General features: G+C 40.3%; 2 protein-coding genes across 2 annotated transcripts in view; one reads left to right on the top strand and one right to left on the bottom strand.

Moving 5' to 3' along the window:
- The window catches only part of LOC141230950 (uncharacterized), a 39346-nt gene extending 32178 nt beyond the window's left edge, over nt 1-7168 (top strand). The window contains exons 2-7 of the mRNA XM_073667650.1: nt 231-380; nt 510-689; nt 773-896; nt 980-1077; nt 1257-1347; nt 5335-7168. Of these exons, the coding sequence (XP_073523751.1) occupies nt 303-380; nt 510-689; nt 773-896; nt 980-1077; nt 1257-1347; nt 5335-6695 (1932 nt within the window). The 5' untranslated portion in view covers nt 231-302 and the 3' untranslated portion in view covers nt 6696-7168. The remainder of the gene's footprint in view (nt 1-230; nt 381-509; nt 690-772; nt 897-979; nt 1078-1256; nt 1348-5334) is intronic.
- The window catches only part of LOC141230947 (uncharacterized), a 577913-nt gene that overhangs the window by 467125 nt on the left and 98337 nt on the right, over nt 1-12451 (bottom strand). The gene's annotated exons all lie outside the window — the stretch shown is intronic.

Here is a 12451-nt window from a genome sequence, read left to right as displayed (position 1 = left end):
GCCAGTGTCATGGAAATTGAGGAGTCGGAGGTTTGGCTTACCGACTCCACAGCCCTGGAAGAAACTGCTTGTTGTCTGTGGCCTAAAATATATAGGTTTTATTAGTAGGTGTAAAGAAGAAAACTAGATACTGTAAAACATAAATCTCCTCAAATCTTTCCCTTATTGTCTCCACTAATTGTATTATTACACAGGATTTTTATGTTGCATCTGCTCATCTTCTCATTCAGGTCTCTACAATATCGGATCCTCTCAGTGAATATCTTCTCTATAAGAGAGTTTTCCTGATTTACCCATCAAAGATGAATATGGACACAGACAAGATGGCTGAGAAAATATTACACCTCACCCTAGAGATTCTCTTCCGGCTTACTGGAGAGGTGAGAGATTCTGATGACGTCACATTACATCATTCTTATATATGGGAATAACAGATGGACAGAACTGGAGAGGTGAGGACTCTGGAAATGTCTGTAGTGAGATTTATTAATGTGTCTCTCCATAACCAGGATTACACAGTAGTGAAGAAGACCTCTAGTGAGCGCTGTCAGGACCCTTTGTCTGAGGGATGGGGAAGATCCCTGAGCCCAATCACGGAGCTTCCACCTCATCACCTGATACATGAGGACATCAATGACCACAAGATCCTAGATCTCACCTACAAGATGATTGAGCTGCTGACTGGAGAGGTGCCACTGCTGGGAATGCTGGGACATTTTATAGTAAAGCTATGAAGGGATCGGGGGGATGACTCTATCATTGTATGTGTCAGGTTCCTATAAGGTGTCAGGACATCACCGTCTATTTCTCCATGGAGGAGTGGGAGTATTTAGAAGGACACAAAGATCTGTACAAGGACGTTATGATGGAGGTTCCCCAGCCCCTCACATCACCAGGTAATAGACAGGACTAAATACACACGGCCTATAATTATCTGTATGTAAAGAATGAATTCAGTCCCTGTATGTGTTTCCTCCAGATCTATCCAGTAAGAGGACAACACCAGAGAGACGTACCTGTCTTCTTCTTCCACAGGACTGTAAACAAGAAGACCCCAATGTTCCTCAGGATCATCAGGTAGATGGCGAAAAAGTGTCATGAGATCTCCTCTATTATGTGTAGACGGCTGTGAAGGTCTTGTGTTTGGTCTTATTTTATCCACCAGTATTATATGTTTTATACTTGTGTAGTGAGAACGGTGGAGATGGCATGATTAGAGCTGATCATAGATGTGACTTGTACAATATTTGTTTCAGGGTGAAGATCTGACCCATAATAATACTACAGAGACATATGTGAGGGGTGATGAGCGGTGTAAAGAGGAGATTCCTACAGATAACCATCCAGGTGAGTAGTAACCACTAAATGCAGAGAAGTCACAGATTCTTCTCTGTCACCGGCTGTGGCTGGTTTACCGGTCATGTAGTCCGGCCGTATCACAATCGTGTGATCATTTTGCTTCTAGACGAAAACATTCTCCTCCACCAAAAACTGTTCAAATGACTTTGGGCGTTTAAACCCCTTTTCTATAGAACTTACAACCTGGAAGATCCACCTACCAACTGAAATTAGAAGATTATTTATGAAAGCCAAATACTAGAGATTTATATAAAAATTACTATTTTATTAATATTATATTAAAAAATTGAGACATTGATACACACTTGGGATTGCTGTATTGGGAAATTAATTTGGACTTTCCATCCCCATAGACTAACTTAGGCCGATGGGCCATTTCCCTGAAGAATCTATGAATAGAGGAAACACGTTGGGAGGCGCATAGGGATCATCATGTGGTGCCAACATAGGGTCAGCTGTGGACTGTCCTTGTAAGGGCAGAAGTTCTGAGGTATAGGGTCAGGCAATTGATGTATTTTTCCCTGTCTGAATCCAGATCTCTGAAAAGCCTGAGATGATGGGCCAGCATTTACTTCTCAGGTGAGATCTTTCCATACATTGATCTAGAACTAGATGGTTTAAGATCTTGCCTATTCACAGTACAGACCGAAAGTTTGGACACACCTTCTCATTTAAAGCTTTTTCTGTGTTTTCATGACTATGAAAATTGTACATTCACACTGAAGGCATCGAAACTATGAATTAACACATGTGGAATTATATACTTAACAAAAAGTGTGAAACAACTGAAAATATGTCTTATATTCTAGGTTCTTCAAAGTAGCCACCTTTTGCTTTGATGACTGCTTTGCACACTCTTGGCATTCTCTTGATGAGCTTCAAGAGGTAGTCACCGGAATTGGCTTTCACTTCACAGGTGTGCCCTGTCAGGTTTAATAAGTGGGATTTCTTGCCTTATAAATGGGGTTGGGACCATCAGTTGTGTTGTGCAGAAGTCAGGTGGATACACAGCTGATAGTCCTACTGAATAGATTGTTAGAATTTGTATTATGGCAAGAAAAAAGCAGCTAAGTAAAGAAAAACGAGTGGCCATCATTACATTTAAAAATGAAGGTCAGTCAGTCCGAAAAATTGGGCAAACTTTTAAAGTGTCCTCAAGTGCAGTTGCAAAAACCATCAAGCACTACAAAGAAACTGGCTCACATGAGGACCGCCCCAGGAAAGGAAGACCAAGAGTCACCTCTGCTTATGAGGATAAGTTTATCCGAGTCACCAGCCTCAGAAATCGCAGCTTAACAGCAGCTCAGATTAGAGACCAGGTCAATGCCACACAGAGTTCTAGCAGCAGACACATCTCTACAACAACTGTTAAGAGGAGACGTTGTGTAGCAAGCCTTCATGGTAAAATAGCTGCTAGGAAACCACTGCTAAGGACAGGGAGCAAGCAGAAGAGACTTGTTTGGGCTAAAGAACACAAGAAATGGACATTAGACCAGTGGAAATCTGTGCTTTGGTCTCATGAGTCCAAATTTGAGATCTTTGGGTTCCAACCACCGTGTCTTTGTGCGACGCAGAAAAGGTGAACGGATGGACTCTACATGCCTGGTTCCCACCGTGAAGCATGAAGGAGGAGGTGTGATGGTGCTTTGCTGGTGACACTGTTGGGGATTTATTCAAAATTGAAGGCATACTGAACCCGCATGGCTACCACCGCATCTTGCAGCGGCATGCTATTCCATCCGGTTTGCGTTTAGTTGGACCATCATTTATTTTTCAACAGGACAATGACCCCAAACACACCTCCAGGCTGTGTAAGGGCTATTTGACCAAGAAGGAGAGTGATGGGGTGCTACGCCAGATGACCTGGCCTACACAGTCACCAGACCTGAACCCAATCGAGATGGTTTTGGGTGAGCTGGACCGCAGAGTGAAGGCAAAAGGGCCAACAAGTGCTAAGCATCTCTGGGAACTCCTTCAAGATTGTTGGAAGACCATTTCCGGTGACTACCTCTTGAAGCTCATCAAGAGAATGCCAAGAGTGAGCAAAGCAGTCATCAAAGCAAATGGTGGCTACTTTGAAGAACCTAGAATATAAGACATATTTTCAGTTGTTTCACACTTTTTTGTTAAGTATATAATTCCACATGTGTTAATTCATAGTTTTGATGCCTTCAGTGTGAATGTACAATTTTCATAGTCATGAAAATACATAAAAATCTTTAAATGAGAAGGTGTGTCCAAACTTTTGGTCTGTACTGTATATGTATTTGACTTCTATGTATGATATCCTAGTTTGTCCATTGCTTGAGGATTCATTAATGATGCATGAATTGGAGGAGTGAAAAGCTACTGATATTGTGAGATATTATTCCTTTGGACTGAATGGGAATAAGTCATATTGAACTGAAGGACCAGCCAAAGGGATGGCTATTTAATAGAGTGGCTATTAAGTATGCAAGCTATTATTTTCTGATTATAGGAGGTCCTAGAGAGTATTGTTTTGTCTACTTTATACTATGGATCTAAGGATAAATTTGGAAATTATTTGATTATATATCTATCCAATACTGTCCTAAACTAAATTTTTCTAGTTTGTGGCGTCTGTCTTTTTGAATAACATTTTTTTAATAAAATAGTAATTTTGTGTGCCATGATATATCTTTAAGCTGTGCGTGGCTGATGGCTGTAATATACATTTATTCACGCCTGCAGGAGATATGACATGACTCAAGCCCTGATTTTATGGATTCACTCCACGTCATAAGTTATATATCGATCGTAAAGAATTCAGATACAATCTATCCTGAAATGGGGAGCACTAATACTTTCTCTACTCTTCTGGTCAAGACTCATAGTAGCTCCAATGGTCCACCATAAATAAGTGCATCTCTGGTTTAGTGTTGGAGATCTACCCCCAAACACACGTTCTTGTTGGGGATGTAACATGTTTTTTTATTCTGTCTTTTTTTTTTACAGGTTCATTCTGTATGATAGTTTGATTGTGGTGGGATCGGCCTGCCTCACTTATGTGAGTCCGTAACTCCCTGGTAGTCTTCAAAAAAAGGTCTCCATTGTCTCTTCCAAATGCCCTAGATCTAAATTTAAGACACCTCCGCTGTGCACTATTATAAAAAGTTATCATTAAATGTATATTTCTTCTTGAAATACATTTGACAGATAATATTGGCCCTTACTATAGTTTAAATTGCCAGGAACTACCAAGAAACATACTCTAATTATCCCAGAGAGGTTTCACCGCTAGTTACTTTTTTTTGATCTTTTCATTAGATGTGTTATTATAGTCTGTACTTACACAAAGACCCCTAGGCTTGGGCTACGGTGTTGCCTGCTGTTCTGTGGTGTGAGATGACAAGAAGAATGGTCAGGTGGCCAGATCAGAACCAGGAGGGCAGAGAAAATACTAAATCAGAAGACACAATAGTAGTCACGTAGTAAACGGGTAGGGATCACAAGAAGAAACTAAGAAGAACCAGAGGAGAAGAAGGCTGTATCTGGCAGCTTCCGGCATTATGCATGAGCTTTAGTAGGGTGTGGTGCTTTCCATTTGAGTTAAGTAGGGAGCAGATTTGACTTTGGAAGAGCGGATTTTGCTGGATTGGTTTATGGAAGCCATGTTGGTTTTCAAGAGCCTTTGAGCCACTAATGATGTGGAAATTTCTGTTTTTCCATTGACAGATGATGGACCTGAGTGGGGGCTTGTTTCTTTATGAGACGAATAGAAGTTTTTATTGGTATCATTTTCGCATAGTTCATATTTGGGAGGCAGAATGAACAAACAGTTGAACACCAAGCTTTCCTGGTTCAAGCTATGAGGTTTTCTATTAGACTGTGAAATGTCATTCACTGTCATTCTGTCAATAACTTGCCATTTCTACAGACAGTTTCAGTAGAAATGTTCAAAAAATTTATTTTAAGAATATTTTATTCAAATATAATATTTTTTTTTTTACTTAGCAGATGACTGTACCAGGAGATCAGAGGGACGGCCGACATCTTCAATTTTCAAATCAGTTGAACTTGAGATCCCACAGGATACAATTGAAGGGAATGCCATTACTCCAGATATACCATCATCCCCTTACAGCAAAGATGTGTCATCTGATCCTTTGAAACAGGTCCTATCTTCTGATTCATTACCGACTACTAAGAAAAATCAAAGTCACAAAATAAGCATTAAAAAACTAATTGCTCCGAAAGCTAAGAAGCCATTTTCACAGTCAGAATATGGAAATAGTTTTCCCCTCAAAAAGTTTTTTCTTAAACATCAAAAAATTCACACAGCAAAGAATAATTTTTCTTGTTCCAAGTGTATGAAATGTTTTAACAAGAAATCAAGTCTTCTTAGTCACCAGAGAACTCACACAGGGGAGAAACCTTTTTCATGTTCAGAATGTGGGAAATATTTTAACGTGAAATCAAATCTTCTTAGTCACCAGAGAACTCACACAGGGGAGAAGCCTTTTTCATGTTCAGAATGTGGGAAATGTTTTACAGTGAAATCAACTCTTGTTACACATCTTCGAACTCACACAGGGGAGAAGCCTTTTTCATGTTCAGAATGTGGGAAATGTTTTAACAAGAAATCACCTCTTGTTACACATCAGAGAACGCACACAGGGGAGAAGCCTTTTTCCTGCTCAGAATGTGGGAAATGTTTTAACCAGAAATCAGCTCTTGTTACACATCAGAGAACGCACACAGGGGAGAAGCCTTTTTCATGTTTAGAATGTGGGAAATGTTTTAACCAGAAAACAGATCTTGTTGCACATCAGAGAACTCACACAGGGGAGAAGCCTTTTTCCTGTTCAGAATGTGGGAAATGTTTTAACCAAAAATCAGCTCTTGTTACACATCAGAGAACTCACACAGGAAAGATGCCTTTTACATGTTCAGAATGTGGGAAATGTTTTACACAGAAATCAAGTCTTAACAAACATCAGAGCATTCACACAGGGGAGAAGCCTTTTTCATGTTCAGAATGTGGGAAATGTTTTAACCAGAAATTAGTTCTTGTTACACATCAGAGAACTCACACAGGGGAAAAGCCTTTTTCATGTTCAGAATGTGGGAAATGTTTTACAGGGAAATCAAATGTTGTTAAGCACCAGAGAACTCACACTGGGGAAAAGCTTTTTTCATGTTCAGAATGTGGGAAATGTTTTACACAGAAATCAAGTCTTAAAAAACATCAGAGCATTCACACAGGGGAGAAGCCTTTTTCATGTTCAGATTGTGGGAAATGTTTTAAACAGAAAGCGCATCTTGATAGACATCAGAGAAGTCACAGAGGGGAGAAGCCTTTTTTATATCCTTAATGTGGAAAAAATTTACTTGAAAAGACACATTTTTAGCAAGAAAAAATCGTGCTAATAAGCGAGTGCGTCTTATAGACTGGAGGTAGTTTCCTGTGACCGAGAACAATGAGACAGTGTCCTTCCTGATCAGTGAGAGAACTGCTTTCTCCTCCAGACCCACACTTATCTAACTGATTGGTGCAGAGCAGGAGAGGAAGGTACCGGGACGTGGCCAGAGGCTGCACATCCTGACTGAGCAGCTGAAGAACCTTCCACCCGACTAGCTCAAGGACCTGTCAGGTCATGTAACACTGTTTTACATATTTTTTAAAAGTTGTCAGGTTCCGTTATGAACTGAGCCATTTCTTAATGAGTTTGGCCTCCTAAATGCAAATTGGACAATGAGTTTTCCTTTTACTGCTGCATATAATTGATGATAAAAGTTTCAGTACTTTGAAACATTATTATTTTTGTAAATATACAGATGCAGAATATTTTGTTATGCCATTTTTTTGATATTTATTTAGAGAAAACTTAGCAACAGTTCAAATAACTAAAACCTGTCTAAACACTATTGCGAATTATAAACAGTTACAGAAATTGCACTACAAAACCTGGTCCTCATTCAGTGACAACTCTTTTTTTGCTTGCTTCTTGCACTCATGCATTGGATCATCTCTTAAAATTATGCAACAGTAATCTGCAAGCATTGAAAGATTCCATTTTCCTTTATATCTTTTCTCCATAGCTGCAATATGTTGGTTATATCTCTCATCTCTCACCATCCTCATCTCTCACAACTCCACAGTTTGGTGGAAGAAAAGTCTAGAATGTAATAAATTAATCATTAAGAACATGTTACAGCCAAGATCCTTATATGTTTTGAGGAGAAATAACACCAACTCTTCATAGTTACTGCTCTTGAGTTTCCCAAAAACTTAATTACCACAAATGCAAATGTAAACCATGCAGCCTTTTCCTTGCCCTGCAACAAATGAAGAGACTCCTCATCTTGAAGAAGCTAACAAATCTGAGGTCCAATATAGACTCCTTTTATATTTGCTTCACTTAACCTTGGAAAGTTATCAATCAGATGTATGAATGGTTTTACATTTTTATCTATTGCCTTTACAAAGTTCTTCATTAGGCCCAACTTGATAAGGTTTTGTTACCACCATTGCCCAGGTGGGTCCTCAACTTCTGGATGCAGGACAGTTTACTCCCTTACTGAAGTGAATGTCGGAGAGGCCAGTCCCTTTTTTTGTAGCAATATTCTTTTGAATGACTATCCCACTCACACAGAAAGCAGCAGTACTTTTGAGTATCCACCCAGGAGACCAAGTAAGAGGGCAACAACCGTGACGACATGCGAACAAGCAGATGTAGGAGCTCCTGCCGAGCATCTAGCTATTTATCCAATATAGGACCTGACGACTATCCTGAAAATCATCATACATCTACCAGTTAACTGTCTGAGTGTGGAAGTACTTTGCTCCAGGGGAAAAAATGACCAGGAAAATCCACAGAAAGACTGCAGGAGAAGCAGGCTTTCAGCTCCAAGATGACACCATGGTCATCACGCTGGAGACAGATTGAGCAGGGGAGACAAGGAGGAGGGAAGTGGTGACCAGATTGGTGCAATTTGCCTGCACAGAAACACAGGTCTCAGCAGGTGACAATGGCCTTCTTATAGCAGCTACCCCGCACCTGTGCAGGAGCTCAAAGTGGAAGAGTTGGGTGAGCAGGAGATGGGAGAGGCAGCCGCGTTGAAGGGGACGAAAAGACCACAAAATTGCATGTGGCACAATACTCACTGCCCCACGGCCTAATCTGCAACAATGGGACATATACAGTTAGATCCATATATATTTGGACAGAGACAACATTTTTCTAATTTTGGTTCTAGACATTACCACAATGAATTTTAAACAAAACAATTCAGATGCAGTTGAGTTCAGACTTTCAGCTTTCATTTGAGGGTATCTACATTAAAATTGGATGAAGGGTTTAGGAGTTTCAGCTCCTTAACATGTGCCACCCTGTTTTTAAAGGGACCAAAAGTAATTGGACAAATTAAATAATTGTAAATAAAATGTTAATTTCTAGTACTTGGTTGAAAACCCTTTGTTGGCAATGACTGCCTGAAGTCTTGAACTCATGGACATCACCAGACGCTGTGTTTCCTCCTTTTTGATGCTCTGCCAGGCCTTCACTGCTGTGGTTTTCAGTTGCTCTTTGTTTGTGGGCCTTTAGTCTTTAACAAGTGAAATCCATGCTCAATTGGGTTGAGATCAGGTGACTGACTTGGTCATTCAAGAATATTCCACTTCTTTGCTTTAATAAACTCCTGGGTTGCTTTGGCTTTATGTTTTGGGTCATTGTCCATCTGTAGTATGAAACGACGACCAATCAGTTTGGCTGCATTTGGCTGGATCTGAGCACACAGTATGGCTCTGAATACATCAGAATTAATTCGGCTGCTTCTGTCCTGTGTCACATCATCAATAAACACTAGTGACCCAGTGCCACTGGCAGCCATGCATGCCCAAGCCATCACACTGCCTCCGCCGTGTTTTACAGATGATGTGGTATGCTTTGGATCATGAGCTGTACCACGCCTTCGCCATACTTTCTCTTTCCATCATTCTGGCAGAGGTTGATCTTGGTTTCACCTGTCCAAAGAATGTTCTTCCAGAACTGTGCTGGCTTTTTTAGATGTTTTTTAGCAAAGTACAGTCTAGCCTTTTTATTCTTGATGCTTATGAGTGGCTTGCACTGTGCAGTGAACCCTCTGTATTTACTTTCATGCAGTCTTCTCTTTATGGTAGATTTGGATATTGATACGCCTACCTCCTGGAGAGTGTTGTTCACTTGGTTGGCTGTTGTGAAGGGGTTTTTCTTCACCATGGAGATTATTCTGCGATCATCCACCACTGTTGTCTTCCGTGGGCACCCAGGTCTTTTTGCATTGATGAGTTCACCAGTGCTTTCTTTCTTTCTCAGGATGAACCAAACTGTAGATTTTGCCACTCCTAATATTGTAGCAATTTCTCGGATGGGTTTTTTCTGTTTTTGCAGCTTAATGATGGCTTGTTTCACCTGCATGGAGAGCTCCTTTGACCGCATGTTTACTTCACAGCAAAACCTTCCAAATGCAAGAACCACACCTCAAATCAACTCCAGGCCTTTTATCTGCTTAATTGAGAATGACATAATGAAGGGATTGCCCACACCTGTCCATGAAATAGCCTTGGAATCAATTGTCCAATTACTTTTGGTCCCTTTAAAAACAGGGTGGCACATGTTAAGGAGCTGAATCTCCTAAACCCTTCATCCAATTTTAATGTGGATACCCTCAAATGAAAGCTGAAAGTCTGAACTTCAACTGCATCTGAATTGTTTTGTTTAAAATTCATTGTGGTAATGTCTAGAACCAAAATTAGAAAAATGTTGTCTCTGTCCAAATATATATGGACCTAACTGTAGGTACCCGAGGAACCTACTTTAAAAGATGTTTTCATTGCAGGGGTACATTGGAAATTCTCTCGATCTGCTTTGAATGTACATTTTGGTGGTCTTAAAGAGATAGCAGGTATGCGACACAAACTGCAGAAAATAGCAGGCGCTGTGGAAGGCGAGTCAGCGCCATTGATGATCAGATAGCCGATACAAGGAATGAGAACAGGCTTGCAGCACAGCATATATCAGCACTTCTGACAGAAACTGATGATCTTTAAAATAGGTCAAGACTCAATGATATACTACTTATTGGTGTGCCTGAAAAATAGAAGGCTCCTTTCCTACTGAATTCTTGGAAAACTGGATGAAATTAATAATCAGGCTTGAAACCTTAACCCCACCCTATAAGCTGTAGAATGAGCTCATAGGGTGCCGACGCATCCTCTGCCTCCTGAGCTTCCACAAAGACATGTGCTGGCTAAAGTTTTACACTACCGGGACAGAGATATTATCCTGTGACAGGCAAGGGATCACCCCGATGTAACAATCAATGGGTCCAAAATCTTGATCTTTCCAGATTATTCTATAGAAGTGCAGAAACAAAGAGCCAGATTCATTGATATCAAAAAACATCTGAGAGATCTGTATGTTCCATATTCAATTATTAAAGTTAATAACCCTTTCTGAATTGACGTCTTCAATAAACCAGCAGCCTGGGAAGTATCCACAAATATCTCCAGATCCTGATATTCAATGATCTACCCTGCCAAGTTAAGGGTGGTAGCCCGAGGTACTGTGGACTTTATTCAAGATTCATAAACCCTTCACTGGCTGGATATGAATGAGAGGATAAAATATGAAATACACCGGGATCACATTCAGGATGTTACAAGTTGAAGATCCTGTGGTACAAACCCTAATTCTTCAAAAACACAGTGATCCGTGAGTGTATGGGAAGAAGTGTCCCTGCTTGTTGGACAGTTCTTTACAAATGTTGTTTTTTCTTCAGGTTCTATTATGATTATATCACAGTCCTTATGTCTAATTGGGGTTGAATTATCCCCCAAGGAGACTTAAGTTCTAGGGGGGATTTTCCCATATGTTCAACAGTGACTGAGCCGCCATTTTTTCTACTTTAAAAGCGACAGCTATGGAAATACTTCACCCAGTCTCTCACCCGGAGAAAGGTGTTTTATATCTGACTATTATGGTTGGGGTTGTATAGGGAGGGGGGGTCTTTTTTATTTTTTGGGGTATGTTTTATATTGTTGACAACCTTGTAATATGCGGTTAACGAGCTATGTAAAATGGAAATGCTCTGCTGATAGGATATTGGAAACGACATATCTAATACATTAAATATGGAGGGGTCAGTGATAATAGTTAGCTGGAATGTAAGGGGTCTTTCTTTTAGTGATAAGACAGGTGATCTTTCAGTATTTCCAAATGGAAAAACCTGCTCTGATTTGTCTGCAAGAAACACATCTTACCTCTGAGAAACTTCATCTACTAAACAAGAAGTGGTTACAGCCGACTATCACTCCACGCGCTCTCCATACTGTCGGGGAGTTGGTATATTAGTACACCCTAGTGCACAATGTGAGCGTCTCACAGTGATAATAGATACAGAGGGTCAGTACGTATGTTTGTTCTGTAAGTTCTTACTAAATCTCTATTAATAATCTCTATCTACATACCACCACATTCCAGGAAAATTATACATAAATCATACGCAAATTCTCACTATTATTGCCTCTTCTTTAATAATATACTGGACTCTCACTGGGATAGAGGGAGGCATGACGCTAAGAGGGTAGACGGCAATTGTATCCCTTTTGGTCACTTACTTAAGGAGACAGCTGTAATTGCTCTTTGGAGAGTCCGTCCTCCTATTGTATACCAATACTCAAGTTTTTCGTCCACATTCTCCTCTTTGTCAAGAATGAACTTGGCTCTTGGAAATGAACTGATGCAGGATCTTATATCTGACATCAGCTCCTGCCCAGAGCGCTATCCCATCATTCTCCTCTGTGTCTCCCTAAGCTTAATCTCCAAATGCAGTATGGAGCAATATATGGGGTCCATTATTCTGTATGGAGCATTATATCAGGCTCATTTTTCGGTATGAAGCATTATATAAGGCCTATTATTCTGTATGGGGCATTATATGGGGTCCATTATTCTGTATCGAGAATTATATGGGGCTCATGATACTCTATGGAGCATAATAAAGGAGTCCATTATTCTGTATGGAGTATTATATGGGGTCCATTATTGTTATGCACACGCCCGGGCTAAGCGGCGTGTGCGTGTGATTG

Source organism: Phyllobates terribilis, unplaced genomic scaffold, assembly GCF_046119375.1.
Source record: "Phyllobates terribilis strain yellow unplaced genomic scaffold, ASM4611937v1 Scaffold_500__1_contigs__length_1315687, whole genome shotgun sequence".
Classification (NCBI taxonomy): Eukaryota; Metazoa; Chordata; class Amphibia; order Anura; family Dendrobatidae; genus Phyllobates; species Phyllobates terribilis.
This window is presented reverse-complemented; position numbering and strand designations above follow the sequence as displayed.